Source organism: Asterias amurensis, chromosome 8 (genome assembly GCF_032118995.1).
Source record: "Asterias amurensis chromosome 8, ASM3211899v1".
NCBI classification, from domain to species: Eukaryota; Metazoa; Echinodermata; class Asteroidea; order Forcipulatida; family Asteriidae; genus Asterias; species Asterias amurensis.
This window is the reverse complement of record NC_092655.1, coordinates 544,383-560,302: the sequence shown is the minus strand read 5'-3', so window position 1 is coordinate 560,302 and position 15,920 is coordinate 544,383. Positions and strand designations below refer to the sequence as shown.

General features: G+C 41.4%; 2 protein-coding genes across 9 annotated transcripts; both read right to left on the bottom strand.

Annotated features, from left to right (window-relative positions):
- Nucleotides 1-502: 502 nt before the first annotated feature.
- LOC139940795 (uncharacterized) lies at nt 503-5,075 on the bottom strand. Its single transcript, XM_071937175.1, has 4 exons — nt 4,876-5,075; nt 3,629-3,773; nt 1,764-3,129; nt 503-1,701 (listed from the first exon to the last, which is right to left on the bottom strand). Exons 1-4 carry the CDS (start codon nt 4,889-4,891, stop codon nt 1,042-1,044), a joined length of 2,187 nt encoding a protein of 728 aa, XP_071793276.1. The 5' UTR covers nt 4,892-5,075; the 3' UTR covers nt 503-1,041.
- A 537-nt stretch (nt 5,076-5,612) lies between these two features.
- Nucleotides 5,613-12,812, bottom strand: LOC139940901 (monocarboxylate transporter 13-like). Of its 8 annotated transcripts, XM_071937293.1 has the most exons (9): nt 12,732-12,812; nt 12,282-12,431; nt 10,873-10,999; nt 10,019-10,235; nt 8,596-8,892; nt 7,897-8,360; nt 7,462-7,687; nt 7,054-7,197; nt 5,613-6,722 (listed from the first exon to the last, which is right to left on the bottom strand). In XM_071937293.1, exons 4-9 carry the CDS (start codon nt 10,212-10,214, stop codon nt 6,556-6,558), a joined length of 1,494 nt encoding a protein of 497 aa, XP_071793394.1. In that variant the 5' UTR covers nt 10,215-10,235; nt 10,873-10,999; nt 12,282-12,431; nt 12,732-12,812; the 3' UTR covers nt 5,613-6,555. The 8 variants fall into 8 exon arrangements, with proteins under 8 accessions (XP_071793394.1, XP_071793388.1, XP_071793389.1 ...); XM_071937287.1 differs by lacking the exon at nt 12,732-12,812 and having other exon boundaries at nt 12,261-12,710; XM_071937288.1 differs by lacking the exon at nt 12,732-12,812 and having other exon boundaries at nt 10,873-10,954; nt 12,261-12,710.
- Between the last annotated feature and the right edge of the window lie 3,108 nt (nt 12,813-15,920).

Genomic DNA, 15,920 nt, shown 5'->3' with positions numbered 1-15,920 from the left:
AGGGCCCAGTCTAAAGGTGGGGGGGGGGGACTAACATTTAAAGGTGGTCTTGCTTTTAAGATATCGTTCAAAATCCAGGATCAAAACTGATATATTTTTCCTCTACCACATTACTTCATGTAATGATTCTCAACTTTGACTATCGTAAGCTCTGAACATCTTACGTCACACTTCGAGAAGACAGGGCCCAGTCTAAAGGTGGGGGGGGGGGGGGGGGGGGGGGGTAAGGTGGTCTTGCTTTTAAGATATCGTTCAAAATCCAGGATCAAAACTGATATATTTTTCCTCTACCACATTACTTCATGTAATGATTCTCAACTTTGACTATCGAAAGCTCTCTGTACTTCGAACCGGACTTGTTATTGTCAGTCATTTCAATGTGTAAGATTAAAGATATAGTTCTTTACAGAACGCCCCCCCCCCCCCCCCAAGAAAACAAACCATAAACAACAACAGCGACAAGCCACTCCAATAAACAAACAAAAACGACAACAACTTATTTTCAAATTTCTGTTTTATTATCACCTCTTTATTTGTGTCATGTTGTAAGTGTCAATCATTGAACTCATTATTTTTCCAGGTATTTGTATTTGTGTATACTTTGCATTGCCAAGAGTAACAGGTTATTTATAATAAAATTATTTATTTTTTGTGGTACACTAGTACTTCTTGAAAACTTAAGGTTCAATATCATTGTCTAAAGTTTGATCACTAAAGTTTGGTCACCGGTGTTCTTATTCGCAGTAAGTAGTCTTCATGATTGTTAAGTTGATTTTCATTCACTATTTAATTTGTTAATATTGTTTGACTATAATATTTTTCGCCGTGTAGTTTTCCCGCCCAACATTTTTGAAAAATATACCGGTAGGCCTACGTTGTAAATAAATTAACACTAAGTACCTCCTACCTGTTTGGTAAATGAAATTTTTGTTCTAATTAAGAAGCAGTAAGAACCTGATGTGATTCATCAATTAGATAGTTATAGACAAGAAAAGATAATTGAAAAATTGATAATTTTATTGTAAGGCCGATGAACAGTTTCTAAAGGCAGTTGCACATCTTCTCAACTGGTGTTGATGGGGGTTGTACTTCGGTCTGTCTCTCCTCTTCTGTAACCGGTAAGTTGGCATCGGTTTCCTCTTGGGATGACGGTCCTGGTTCTGGTTCAGAAAGGGCCTTCTCGGTGATCTCCTCCGTCTTATTGCTGGCTTCATTGGCGTCTGTCTTCTGGCTTTTCTTTAGGGCTGTCTTGTGAAGGAGCTCACCTCCGCCTACACGCTCGTAGTAGCCGAGTTTGTTGAAGAAAGGATCCCCCAGGGTGTCGTCATTCTCTCTCCCCGTCTCCCCGGGCTTCATGCCGTCGGCAAATCTCACACGAGTCTCGGTGTTGTTCTCATTCTTACTCGATGAACGTCCGAGGTCTGAGGTAGAGGCCCTGTTTTCCTCCAGAAAGGCAGTGGGGTTGAAAGCATCTTCGTCCAGTTCTTGAGCGGGTCGAGGATTCATGACTTCATCGATCTCACGTTGGGCTTGTTGTTCTTTTTGCTCCTGGATTATAGCAACCTGTATCTCTGGGTTCTCCTGCTGTTCGCTTGTGATTTGAGGGTACCCATGCATCTTGATCGTATAACAAATCCTCGCCGCTGTCGACACCGAAGTCTTTCGATGTTTGGGTGGCAACTGACTGCCCTGTACTGACAGCTAAAGGTGTGGGTTTGTAATAACTTGCACTGCGGTTTACCTCATCGGCCTTCTCTTCATGCTGGGGTCGACGCTGGGCGGGGGGTATCTTGTTTTGGAGTGCTGTCAGGGAACGACACGAACTGTCCAGTGCGCACCATTTCTCCGTAGACGTCCGCCATCATGCTGTCAGCGTAGTGCATCAAGGCGTTGTAGGGTCTATTACCGGTAAACTTCGGCATCATACGTTTCATGTCGCGACGAAATCCGTACGTGCACTCGGTGACACCTTTGTTTTGATTGGTGGACTGGGAGGTGATTGCTTTACTGCGCGAGTCCTCTTTGAAGCCATCCATACGAACTTCAGGTTCTTGCTTCTCCAACATAGCAGCAGAAATGCGATCCTTTGAGATCCCTCTGGTCGAGGTGTCCGTGTGAGCCTCTTGGTTCTCGTATGCGTGTGCAGTTGGGGTCGCTGCAACACGGGGTAAGTTGGCATCCCGTTGCTTCGGTCTGGCTTGTTGTGAGGAGATCTGTTCTTGAGAACTGTTAATGAGTGAAGCTACGAAGTCAAAACTCTGGTTCTCGACTTCTTCTTCAGCCATTGCAAGTCTGATCGCATCGAACATGTTCATCATGGCGTCACGGTGACGAGTTGCCAGGAACTTTGGAAGTGCCTTCTTGATCTCAGCCCTTCGAGCGTACGTATAGCTAGAGTTGAGGAAGCTCCCCGCCCCTTTGGTCTTGTTGGATCCTTTTGGAGAAGCCTTGACTGCTCGAGCTTTAGGGGATTTCGTGGAAGTAACTTCAGTCCTGAAGTCAGCATCATCGTGAGTATCAAAGAGAGCATCTTGATCCAACTCTACCTTGTCTGGAAGAGCCTTGGCTACAGTGCGTCCAACTGGTGCAGCGACCACATCCATGTCTCCACTGATAGCCCACTGCGCGGCACACATCAAGGCCTTGACATTGGCTGACACGCTGTACCTCCTCATGGATGCTTTGTTAGCCTTCCTCAGTGCATAAGTGTTGGCTGTGCTCTGTGATTCCCCATCGGTGTCGGCGAAGCGGTAGTATACCTGATTTCGCCGGTCTGGTGCCGGCTTGTTGCCGGTGGGTCTACTACGGTTACCGCCAGGTTGAGTATTAGCTTTCTTAGTAGAAGCCGGGGACTTCTCAACAGCTACCTCTTTGCCAAGTTCCTTAACCTTAGCAACACTGAGACCAGCACTTCCTGGCTTTTTACCAGAAGATACTTTTCTACCGGTTTCCTTGAAGTGACGCATGGCAATTTTCAGAATGTGCTCGACGATGAGTCGTGCCTGATGGCGTAGAGTCGTCTCGACAGTGGTACTGGTAGTACCGGCACCACGTTTCTTCGTACGGGAAACTTTCTTCTCTTGATCGAGAGAAGTTTGGGGAAGCTGCCTAATCCTCCGAATCAACCGACTGCAAAAGAAAGGATAAAAAGGAAAACTAAATCTCTTTTCTGTTAATCCATTCCATGGGTGTTGTTATGGGGTCATTAGATCCGGGCTTGACTCAAATAAAAATGTATATCAACCAGGTTGCAAGTCCCGCACGTAAAAACGTGCACAGTCAAGGGGCTCGTTCCTTATTCACAACACAATACAATGTGGAACTACTCTCGTTATGCATCTGGTTTATTTACTTATTCAGCTTTGACGTTAGTCATTTAACCAGGAGCTGGCTTCTTATTCACTAACGGTAAATCAATCGGGAATTGGAAACTTGAATCTTATTTTCATGGAAATCAATGTAAAAGAGGGAACTTTTCATTCATAATAGTGTTTGGCCCAATCGAACACTAACTCATGAAAGATGTTGGTTTGAGAGCAACAAAACAAAAGATGACGAACCTAAGTATATTTAAACAAAATAATAAACTTTGAAGGTTAATAATGAAATACAAAATGTGAAAAATTACTTTTCGATCCTCTTGATAACTTCATCGATAAGAAAGTCAATGTCCTGAGGAGTCCCACAAGGTTTGCCCTGTACAAATCTATCCAGAAGCTCCTCCATCTTACTAGAATTTCCCAGGCTGGTCTGCCGTACGGCATCCGCCAGATCTGTTATTAAGAAAAAGGAGTACATAAAGGTGTACCCCACTAAATACATTCCCTAAAGCATACAGTGCAAAACATTAAAAAAATACACGAAAAGTACCTACAAGTCTCACAGATTTGTTTTTACTGTAAAGGGACAATTATTCATTGACTCTTGAACTCTGACCCTCCTCAATTTTGGGGGTCCCCTGGGCCCGTCGAGTTTATTCCCCCGGGCCTCGAACCCCAAAACGCCCCTACACCAGGGTAATTTTTTTCAAACGTCCAAACATCAACCATGAAAATATAATGACCCTACACATTAATGACCCTACACATCTCAGCAAATAGGACCAATTTTGTTGGGCCCAATGTCAACAATTCTTGAATTTTTGTAAAACTGAAACCCTGGGGGTCTCAAATTTGTAGAAGTTTTCCACCATGACCATCTTTAAATTTATACCATGCCAGGGTTTACAGGAGACATTTTGTGCCAACGGTGGACTTTTTAATAATAACAATAATGATAATAATAGTAGGACTTAATGCGCACATATCCACCCTGCTGGGTGTTTAATGCGCAGTAAAACCAAAAACCAAACAAAAAGAAAAACAGACGCAACAAAATTACTCATTGAAAACCTGTGACATAAGATAAGTTTTGAGAAGAGACTTGAATTTTGTGGTACAAAGACAAGATCTAAGATTAAGTGGTAGAGAGTTCCAGAAGAAAACGACCTGTCACCCCATGAGTGTCGGGACTTTGGTTCAATGAGGAGAAGAATGGAACTTGATCGAAGATTCCTTGATGGAGTGTAAACTTGAAGCAGTTTAGAAATATAGTGGGGAGCCTTGCCATTAAGAGCTTTGTGGACAATGAGCATTAGCTTGAAGATGATTCGTTGAGAGATAGGGAGCCAGTGTAGTTGTTTCAGAATGGGGGTGATAGAACAGGATTTTCTAGACAGTGTCACAATGCGGGCAGCAGTATTTTTGAGACGATGCCAATAACAGCGGGCGGCTCACCGGTTCGTTTTCGGGGTTTTTGTTCTCACAAAAGGAAGTCGAAATTTGTTAACATTCTAACAAATAATACTTTAAGTAAAACAATTCAAAATCTACTTACTTTGTTTACGAGTCATAGTAATGATGTTAATCCAAGTTTAGGTTGAAAATATAATGTATCCCAGTTCCCTCCCCCCTTAAGCTGAACCCCCAAACTTTCCAGTCGTTCTACGTCAATGTACAAACGCGCTCTGCATCTCTCTACTGGCCCCGTTACACCGTGTTGGAGCATGCCAGCATGAGTTCATACATGTTGCTATGATAAACTGTGAACGCACTGGCGCGTATGCGCGTAACTAAGGTACGCATCTTGCGTCACCGCACACACCTTCATGCGAAAGGGAATGCGAAGCGAAATTTAGTGACGTAACAACCCGTACGCGCGCCCTTTCCAATTGTGACGCAAGAATATTCCATTCAATTCAATTCTATTCCCTTTTGCAGAAAGTATGAACCGTGGATCGAGCGAGAGAGAGGATGGAGGGAACTGATTGACGAGTGTCCGCAAGGGTGCTCCTAGGGTCATAAGACTATGGGATAGGGAACAGGTACCAGGTATTAACCGAGCTTTAGGCATACACATTTGTGCCTTTTTTGCATTGCAATAATGATTATAATTATGCAAAAGACGCATACACGTGCACGTCATAATGCGTATAAAAAAAATAGCCATTCTGAGCATTCCCAAAGTTAAGGAAGTTCTAATTTCACCAAATTTGTAAGAGGAGGTCTTTTTAAAGTAATTATATTATGGTCACAGATGAATTTTGACCTTTGCATGTGACGTTGTTCAAATATCATTTATTTAACCTCTTATTTAAATTATATGAAAAAAAATCCATTTGATAAAATAATTTCAATAACATTGTCTCCACAGATAATGATTATTAACTAAACAATAACAATATAAAGTTATTAAAAAGTAGTTCTTTGTAAAGTGGGTTTTCATAAGTCGTGAAAGTTTAAAGGGTAGGCCTATTAGCAGGTCGGTCATTTGTGGAAAATTTTAAATGTTCGTATCATTTTCATCCTAAACTTAATAGTTACACAAAAATAACAGCTGAACAAGTTTTCAGATGTGCCTGATTTCTGCATATTAAACGTTTGATGAAAATCAGACAGTGCAAACTAAAAAAAATGTCTTGTTCCATTTGGCTGTGTAAAAATCCGCCTGCATGAAGTCAGGCTCTGTGGCTCTCCTGTATATAAACGTAATGGCACGTTGTCTATAGTTCGATACTATTGCCCAATTGTCAATAATTGATATTAAAGTGTACCATACAAAAGAAAATAAACAAAAAAGTATATATATAATATACTTTCATTCTAAAAATCTTCATAACACCATTTGCCCAAAAGGCAACTTGTATAACAAAATGTAAACAAATAAAATTGACGTACCGATGTTAAAGGTATGTGTTTCTACATATTTTACTTTCCTTCAGTAACAACGAGGCGAGTCCTTTCTCTTTTGATAACTGCACGGTGTTATTTTACGTGCGTCACACAACACACAGGACCAATTGCTTTACGTCCCGTCCGAAGGACGCAGTAGTTAAGGGCCAATGTCACGACGGGGACTCGAACGTACACTCTGATGAGTTTGAATCCGGTGCTCTTAACCGTTAGGCCATGATACGCCACAATTACCAAAGGTCAGTGCCCCTTTAAGTTCGCTTTTCTTAGAGTACTTGGCTTTAACAACCAGAATCGGAGCCCATGTTTGGTTTGAATCATAACTTCACTGGTGGGTTGTTGCACCGTGTTTTCCTGAGGCAACACCACCAACCACGTGACTGCATACGTCGACGGATAGGAATAAACAGAGTACCAGTGAGCAGCAAACGAAGCTTGTACTAATGACAATGAGGCTGACTACGTAATTACCAGTGACGTCAAATAAACCACCTGCGAAAATAAAACAAATAGTAATGGATTATTTGAATTGATCGTTATAGCAGTTTTGGTGATGGGATTTGAGGCATTGCAGGATGAGGTATCAATATTAGGGTTATATCACACGAGGCAACTTTTACAGGCAACTTGGGGGCAACCAACTGCAGTGCATGCTACAGGCCCACTTTGGTAGCGTGGGACATTTTCAAACATCGTCTTATACGATCCCACAGAAATATAGATGAACATTGAAATATGAGTGTTCTTCTTTGAGATATTGCCTGAAGCTGGTTTCCGGTATATTGCTCGTGTAACATGACCCTACCCTACGGTTATGAAATACCTGATAAAGGAGCGTTGAGCAACCCTCCCAAACCATATGGAAACATTGCTAGAATCATCACTCCATTGGCACTGTACTGTCGGAAGAGATCGGCTGCTATTACGTTAGATGTACCAAACGCTACTGATCTCGTCACTCCAGCTGCTACAATATAGACAAGTAAAAGGGAGAGATGATTCGCCAATGGTTGAAATAGACCTTTGGTGCAGCCATCTTGAATTTCTCCCATTGATATCAATGTTACTTATGTCCTTATTTCCTGATTGGCTGTTTTGTATACATGTATGCGCTTTTGATTGTGTTACCTTTCTAAATGTTCACATTTAATTATTTCCCAAACAGAGTATGGAATAAACGTCTTATTGAATTGAATAGTCACTTTCCCAAGACACAATCAATCCGACTTACCCAATGCCAAGATAATAGATTCCGTGAAAGTCCGGACGATCGTCATTAATCCGAACAAGACGGTCCCCACGAGCATCGAAGCAGAGGCGCAGTAGATCTCCTTAACCGGAAGTTTCTTTCCAACTATGGCGATGAGAGCTTTCCCTGCGATGTCTCCTGCTGCGAAGAGCATAATGACCAGGGCGGTTTGTTCACTGCTTAGACCGCGGCCATCCAGAAAACTTGCCTGTTTGACAATGGAGGAAGACAATTGGAGAACCAATTCTTTCGATTAACTGCTTTGCCAGGTACTTATGTATATCACTATTTTATTTTTCATATTTACATTCCATTTTCAGCAGCGTTGTTGCTGTTTGTAAGGTGTTTTGTGAACTGAATTGAATCACCCATCATGTGACGTCATTAGTGCGAGCATCGTCTTCATATAATACTTACGAAATTTATGACGAAAAAGGTCCAGCCGAACGACAGGAGAATGATTGCGATGGTCCACAACCACGTGTCCAGACATCTCACCATGTGACATAACTCCCAATGGCAAGAGCAACAACCTCGTCCCTCTGTCAACCTCGTCTCTTTGTCAGTTTCCATTTGAATGTTCCCACCTTTATCATCTTCTTTGTCTTGAAGATCCACATTCATCGTCGACGTTTCTTCTGATGCGGCTTCATAGTCTTTATCATCCTCCTCTCGTAAAGAAATATGTTCCCTTTCACCTTCTTCTTTGATTGCTCGCTGTTTTTCCCGATGCCGCGGATCGTCGTTTGGTGGCGGTTCAACGAGAAACACTCCAAAGAAGAAGCTGAGAGCCAAACATCCGCCGGCGACAAACCTCAACGACGCCCGCCACCCGAAGCGCGCAAAAGACGCTGTGAGTACGGGGCTAAAGACAAACATTCCTTCAGAGACGGAAAACCAAAGAACGGGCTTTTAAATTGTTAAATTGTGGATAATAAGAAAAACAATATAGTAGTAAGATGGCCTGGATTTTATAATGGAAACATGTCTTTGTTCAAAATACCAAGTGAGAACCTTTTTCATCACTATTTACAATTTATATTCATACAATTTTGTGTTTTTGCCACATTGCTTGTTTACAAGAACAATTTGCCATGCAAAATCTATTATTATTACCTATAGATGATCCCATGGTTACGATTGCATTGGCGCGAACATAATCTCTGTCTGCAAACCAGTTGAGGACAACCACCGATGCCGCATGGTTCACGAAGCTATTTCCGACTCCAACACCGACTCCGTAAGTTATGATGGCATATTTCACGGACGGAACGAATGACGTCATCACAATTCCTGCACATAAGATGCATTGCCCCAGTAGGGTCATCGTACGATTCGTTATCCGATAAAGAAGCAGAGCGTCAAATGGACTTCCAAGGAAAGTCAGCGACCAAGCTATTGAACTCGGCCATCCTATACCGAACAACAACAAAAAATGTCAGTAGAATTTGAAACTTTGCATGGTAGAAATACGATATGGAAAGGTTTGCGGTAACACCATGTCATGACTATCTCTAAATGAGTTGGGGTGGTTCTGAAAAGAACCGTCGGTTTTAACTCGACGTTTCGACCAGTATGCTCTGATCGTCTTCTGGAGAAAGCGGAAAAAATGTTATTGCCAAATCAATGGGTAAACTGGTCCCCTTAATATTCATCCACAAGGATGATGGCAGGTATTATTAATTGTGAGGTTTAGCTCTACGTTATACGCGAGCAAAAACGTGAACGTTAACGTCAACAGATTGTGTCATTTCTAGGTGACGTCAACACTGTGGGCTTATTTCAGGCTCACGTATGACGTCTGAACGTACTTACCTGACGTGAAAATAGTATATGCTTAAACGTGAGTCTTTTACAGCGAAATTGTCTGACGTTCACGTTCACGTGTTTGCTCGCGTAACTTGAGTGACTTTTAGCCTTGTTTTGGGCGAACTTGCATTGAAAAATAAAAAACGTGCAACTAAACCTCCCTATTTATAAACAAACTATACGTGAGACAATGGGTACGTTCAGACGTGGGGTCCAGAACCATGAAGGCCGTGTGAAATGATGCGAGGTGAAAGGTGATTATGGACGTGGGCAGATCCTTCCATTTTGTGAAATTTGTTAACATCCAAAAACAGCGTTTTAATTGGTTAGACTGCAGGACATTGTAATAACAAGGTTCATGGTTCAAGCACCATCATGCTAACCGCTGGTTTCACAATAACTTAGAATAAGTATTGTCGTCTATGTGATTTGAGGCATTGCATGGTGAGGTATCAATATGATTAAATAATACCGTATCAATCTGTATTTTAATTCAGTCTCTGGACTGCGACAAGCAGATGTTTTTACAAAGAACCAGTAATAATAATAATATATACTTGGTTTGCGGTAACACGAAGTGAGGATACTGGTGTTTGACAATAACCAAAGGTGCCGAGCGCCTTTAAAAAAATTTTTTAAAAACTACAAAGTATACTTTCTCTTTTACATGGAACATGGAAAGAAAGAAATCTTGAAAAGTCATGATTAATGTCACTGTCTATAGCCTTACCTGTAAGAGCAGCTCCTGAACCAAACTCCTCTTGAAAACTCACAAATAAAATGCTGTAGTTCTGCAAAAAACCCAGGACGATGAAAAACTGAATCGCTGATGAGACTGTTACAACCCAATGCCACCAGCCAGAATATAATGTCTTCAATCTCAGGCGCATCATTATGCCTTCTTCCTTCGCTTCGGGAGCTGTCATTTTTATCTTCCAAAGTAATCACTGAAAAATAAAGAGGTGACGATTTCAACTTTTATCTAAGCGGTTTTGGGTCTGTCTTTTTTTTCTGTAAAAACAGTACAATCAAGACACAAAGCGAGAACTGGTGTCGGTGTTGTCACTGATTATGTTATGCGTCAGAATGCGTTGAAGATTCGGACGTCATTTGGCCACAGTCGTAGTCTTGGTGCATGACGTTCTTGTTGAGTTGGTCAACCTCCATGTGCGCGGCTATGAGAAGTCAAGCGGGGCATCGCGATATTTGAGTGGTATAGTGAATAACAACGTCTTGCACCAAGACTACAGTTGTAGCTGTATAGCCTTCGGATACGGCATTATTTAATCATTACCTTATGTACCAAAGCACTGTTCTAGACAGTCGTTTTATACAGGTGCCTCGCCAGAGTAATGGGGAGGGAGGGGGTAGAAAGCGTTGAGTCAGCACTTGTCGTGGGGTAAGGGCCTATACGACTAATTACATCTAATCTAGTCTTATTGACACAACTCATAATTATGCCAAAATGCTAATTGCTAATTCATGATATGAGATTATAAATAACTATTTTGTAATCTCCCTTTAAAGGGTCTGTATCTGTTTTAGTAATAAATCTGTACATTTACGGAATGGAAAAAAACTTACGTGGTTACATAGAACTTTGAGATGTGCCACCCAGCTTTGGATTCAACAATGCATTTCGAGAAACATTTCACTTCAAGTAGGCCTACCACGGTTGTTGAAAAAAAGATAACACTTTTTATCCCCTGATCTGCCAAAATAGATAAACTCACGATAGCTCCACAAGACACATGTACAGTATTGCCCACAGTACACACAAGCAGTATATAGCTGTGTTCTTAGGTTGAAGTTTTGCATGATTTAAATCCATATGCAAACATTGTTAATTTCTTTTACGTAATAAGCAAACATATCATTTCAAGCCATTTATGGGTCTTTCACCACGCCCATCAGTATACCATAACATACCATGAAACTACACTGCAAAACTTTGGTATTAAAATTTAACACATTATAGATACCGAACAAAGAAAATCACAATTAACATCATGGGGGTTAAAAATAAGATCAATGTAATTGTTAAAAAAATTAGTGTTCTTTTAAGCACTACTAAGGTGTAAATTTTGATTGTTGGTATCAACATGTGACAACTCATGTGGTGTTGCTTTAACCATGGAGATAGAACAACCAAGTTTTTGCAGGTTGCTTATTTGGCCAGGTAGATTTTGTTCCTTGAGAGCTGTCTGGCTTTAGATTTTGGGAATTCGGGAGACTTGTCTCAGGCGGCTCTGAAACATAAAAGAGCAAAGTCGAAACGTTGAGACCAAGCACTCACTCCGCAGAAGTGAAGTAAAAAGCCAAAGTAGCTAATAATAGTCCCCACCGATTTTCTACCTTCTGTCCAGGTAGTTGAAAAGCAAGACCATTGTTTTGGAAACTGAAAAGTCTCCCGAATTCGGAATATATACTCCTCTTTGTAGCAGAATATCAAGCCATGCATAGTCCGGGAGCCCAGCAGGGTTTATTGGAAGTTTTGAGTGCAAAAGGTTTGAGGTGTGGGATATGTATAGTACCCCATGGGGGAACCTTAAAATGTGAATTCTTAAGCGCACCCTGTGGTGCGTTGGGAGGGGGGAGCCCCCTTAACACACCCCAAAATTCCATTTCAATGAAATGTTGAGTGCAAGCTAAATTTTGGGGTGTGTTTAGGGGGCTCCCCTCCCATCCCAACGCACCACTGGGTGCGCTAAAGAATTCACATTTCAAGGTTCCCCAATGGGGTACTACACATACCACACATCAATCTTTAGCACTCAAAATTTCCAATAAATCCTGCTGGGCTCCCGGACTATACCTGCCGAAGTAGATACAAACATGGTGTTTCCGCAAAACCATCAACCAAATATTGACGCCCTCACCATGCATTGCCTTAAATCCCATACCATCAATATAGTAAGTTACAATGTAAGCTACTGGTAGGCTATATGCATTAGTCCTTGAATATTTCCAACCTTGAATGGCAGAACGCTCACCCTTCAAATGAGTTGGCAGCTGCTGATGATGGATGTCACTGGGATAGAATCAGTCTGCTGTGGAGACAGGTCGTGAAGACTTGTGCTAGCTAGAAACGCATGCACTTCGTGGCCTGCCTGCCGTTTCTTCTCCCCCTTGACTGCAAAATTCTGTATAGATAGGCAACTGCATTTGTTAATATCATTTCCGCAAAGATTTCCGGTAGTTCGAGCTGCTATTCAGTTGTACATTACTTGAACAATCCAATAGAGAAGTTAAAACTTAAATAGTCCAGCTTAATGCACCTTCTCCGGCATGGATGACGGGGCCTTACAAACCGAGACTCTCCAGCTAGGCCTGCCGTCAAGCCCATCGGTGGTACAATCATTATATTTTATCTGCTGTCAACAACAGGGATCTCATCGCATTGTCACAACTCACAGACAGCAGCAGCCATATATCATTTTTACCTTTCAAAATATCACGAACGAGTGAGCATTAAAAATGAAATACCATTCAGGTATTTCAGGAGTTCAAGTTACACACTATAATATATGTAGCTGGATGGATGGTCCGCGCACGGAGTAAATATCCCAGTATGCATGCTAGACTTGTGAACAAGTCGTTAAATGTCTGTCGCCTTATAGCGTTCGACTCTCTCCGCGATACCCGTGACACTGACGACTATTCTTGCGAGGCTACTGCTTTAGTCTGCAGCCAGCAGCTTCGCGTTATAATGATCTCGCGAGAGCAGAATTAGATCGTGGAAGCCCGAATCATTATACGACACCACCACGACTCGACTATCTCACCGCGACAGACCAAATCACGAAATAACTATTGAAGGAAAGGAGTGAGTTGATGGTTGACGGGCAATGTTAGTCAAACAACTTGGCTCATCAGATGTAGGGAAAGTGCAACTAGGTTTAGGCATATATTTTTGCAGGTGTCCCATGCCGTTTGTGATGACCTCATTTGTATGTTAATGTAAGCCGGGGCAATGCAATTAACTTTGCCCTTGGGCGAGGACTAAAATATTCTCCTGTCTAACAGCCCAATAACAAGCGATGGGTAGCTTGAACACAATTTTGACTTCTCATTTTCGAAAATCCGAGAGGCATTGTTCGATATGTATACATAAAATAAAACTAAGGTGGGAGTGTATTAGGAATCGCCGGAAATCTAGAGTGCCGACTAGGAAAAATGATCGGTTGCACAACCAAACTACGTGTAAATCAACTCACAGTTTATCTAAGATGAAGAGCAGTCATTAGATTCTTTTACCTGTTTTTAGCTTCTTTAGGGAGCCACTTGTGCTTCGTGGCCCCCGGGGCTGGGTGTATCTTATTAAGAAGTTTCCAGCGACAGCATTATTTGTGTTTAATTATGCCGAAATTTGGCAAGGGGGTATTTTGGGTACGTAGTTGAAGTCATGGTGGGAAAGTAGAATTTGGACGTGAAGTAAACGTTCTAGAATAATTATTCACTTTATGCAAATGTTTAGTCGCGAGAATATGCAAATTTAAAGTGAAAAATTATTTCTAAAACGTTAACTTCACGTCCAATTTCCTCACTTGCCCACCATGACTTCAACTACGTACTCAAAGTACCCCTTTGCCAAATTTCGGCAAGTGTCAGATAAATAAACACAAATAATGCTGTCGCAGGAAACATCTCGATGAGATCGCCCAGCCCCGGGGGCCACAAAGCACGAAGTGGCTCCCTAAAGAAGCTAAAGGTAGAAAAGACTGCTCTTCAACTTTGCTAAACTACGAGTTGATTCGTAATACGCCCACCATGAATTCTACTCCGTAGGTCCTACCCTCAACACTGCACAACTTTGGGTAAGGGTCAAATAGTGTTCCAAGAAAATAACTTTAGGAATAGAATCACCTCGATAAGTTAGATCATACCTACCTCCATGATCATACATACTGTACTCTATGGATAGATCCAGCCCGGTTGGGGCCACGAAGCACAGTAGCTCAAAGAAGCTAAAGACAGATGCAAAAACATGACAAGCGATGAATTATTGTCCCTCGTTTAAAGCACATTCGACGCTTCAACAATAATACCACCCTCGATAAAACAAAAATATCCATAAGAAAATAAAAATAGAAATTTTTATCGTAATTTCACAGCGCAAAATTCATTAGTGGCCACTTACAGTTGCAAAACTTCCCGTTCATGTACAGCCAAGCCAAGGAAGCGACTTTGTAAACAAGTAAATACTGTTATTATAATCTCATATTAAATCTCATAATTATAACTATATCTAAGAAACGTCACACGCAGAAGCGTTCGCAACTACTTAACATTATTGTTTCTCAAAACGTTATGCATTACCAGCAGCTGCAACTTTCTATCTTCAAAGTAAGTTTCTGGTCATATTTAAACTGTGGAGTAATTAAAATGTATAATGTCTGTTAAATCTCCTTTAAGGACACTGCACACTATGTGCATATAAAATAACAACAAACCTGTGGAAATTTTAGCTCAATTGGTCGTCGAAGTTACGAGATAATAATGCAAGAAAAAACACCTTTGTCTAACGAAGTGATGTGCTTTCAGATGCTTGATTTCGAGTGCTCAAAATTCTAAATCTGAGTGCTAGGTTTCGAAATCAAATTCGTGGAAAAATACTTCTTTCTCGAAAACTACGTTTTTTCAGAGGGAGCCGTTTATCACAATGTTTTATATTATCATTTCCTCCATGATATTATCAACAGCTCCCATTACTCACTACCAAGTAGGGTTTTCTATTAATAACTGTAATTATCTCTCTGGGTTGATCACACTGCCGAGGATTATGCAAGAACTGTAACAAAAGACTTAGGAAAAGAACAAACATAGGGTGCTATATAGAAGAGCTTATTCAGATGGAAGTAAACAGTGTGCGAACTTCCATTAACAAGGAGTATTGCATAATACAAACAGACCTTAACATTCAGGTTTTTAAGCCATGAGAAAAGCAAACTCATTACTGTTTGATGTAAAAGATAAGGGTGATAACTCTGCCATAGTTTAGGGGATGTAATGATAAACAATTAAGGTAGTGCCCCGGGCCGCGGCATGATTCGAACCGGGTCGTCCCAGAGATGCAAGGCAGCGGAAAGTGAGCCTCATCGCAAACCCTGACTACCCATGCTGCCTTTCAATGACGGCGATCCAAACACGTATTTTTTGCCCTAAACTTTCACTTGCCCACAATAAGAACTCAGAGAAGAATGTTTATGCCCTTTAATGTTTTCAAAAGGATACTATTGTTGGGAATATTTTATGTTTTTAAGTGTTTTTATCTTCTCCGGCGCGTTGGATCACCCCCTATTGATTATCAGAGGGTCTTTTTTCAATAAAATAGACTTTGCCTCATTTGTGTTTCTTGTTTGTCCTTGTTTCGTCGAAAAAGAACTTTTGTATGTTGTTGTGCGCATGGTTAGACTTGATGACAAGTCATTCGACGCTGCCTATTTGTTACTAATACACATTCTGCCGTTCATGCAACAGTCAAAGTGCGATTATACACATGCAACGGTCGTAGGTAGCGCGCATACATACTGGCATCGAGAATAACAATTACCGACTTGATTTCAAGACTAGCGCATGGTGAGTAAAATAGTTACCAAGCAGGACAAAAGAGGGCGTTTTCCACCGACACA

Excerpts from the sequence above, each read along its gene's own strand:
- LOC139940795 (XM_071937175.1), bottom strand. Across the intron at positions 3,130-3,628 it reads GTTATCAAGAGGATCGAAAA|TCGGTTGATTCGGAGGATTA; the intron begins GTAATTTTTCAC and ends TTTCTTTTGCAG. Across the intron at positions 1,702-1,763 it reads CCCGCCCAGCGTCGACCCCA|CTGTCAGTACAGGGCAGTCA; the intron begins GCATGAAGAGAA and ends CCACACCTTTAG.
- LOC139940901 (XM_071937293.1), bottom strand. The coding sequence starts at position 10,214 with ATGACAGCTCCCGAAGCGAAGGAAGAAGGCATAATGATGCGCCTGAGA. Across the intron at positions 8,893-10,018 it reads TTCAGGAGCTGCTCTTACAG|GATGGCCGAGTTCAATAGCT; the intron begins GTAAGGCTATAG and ends TGTTCGGTATAG. Across the intron at positions 8,361-8,595 it reads AACCATGGGATCATCTATAG|GAATGTTTGTCTTTAGCCCC; the intron begins GTAATAATAATA and ends CCGTCTCTGAAG.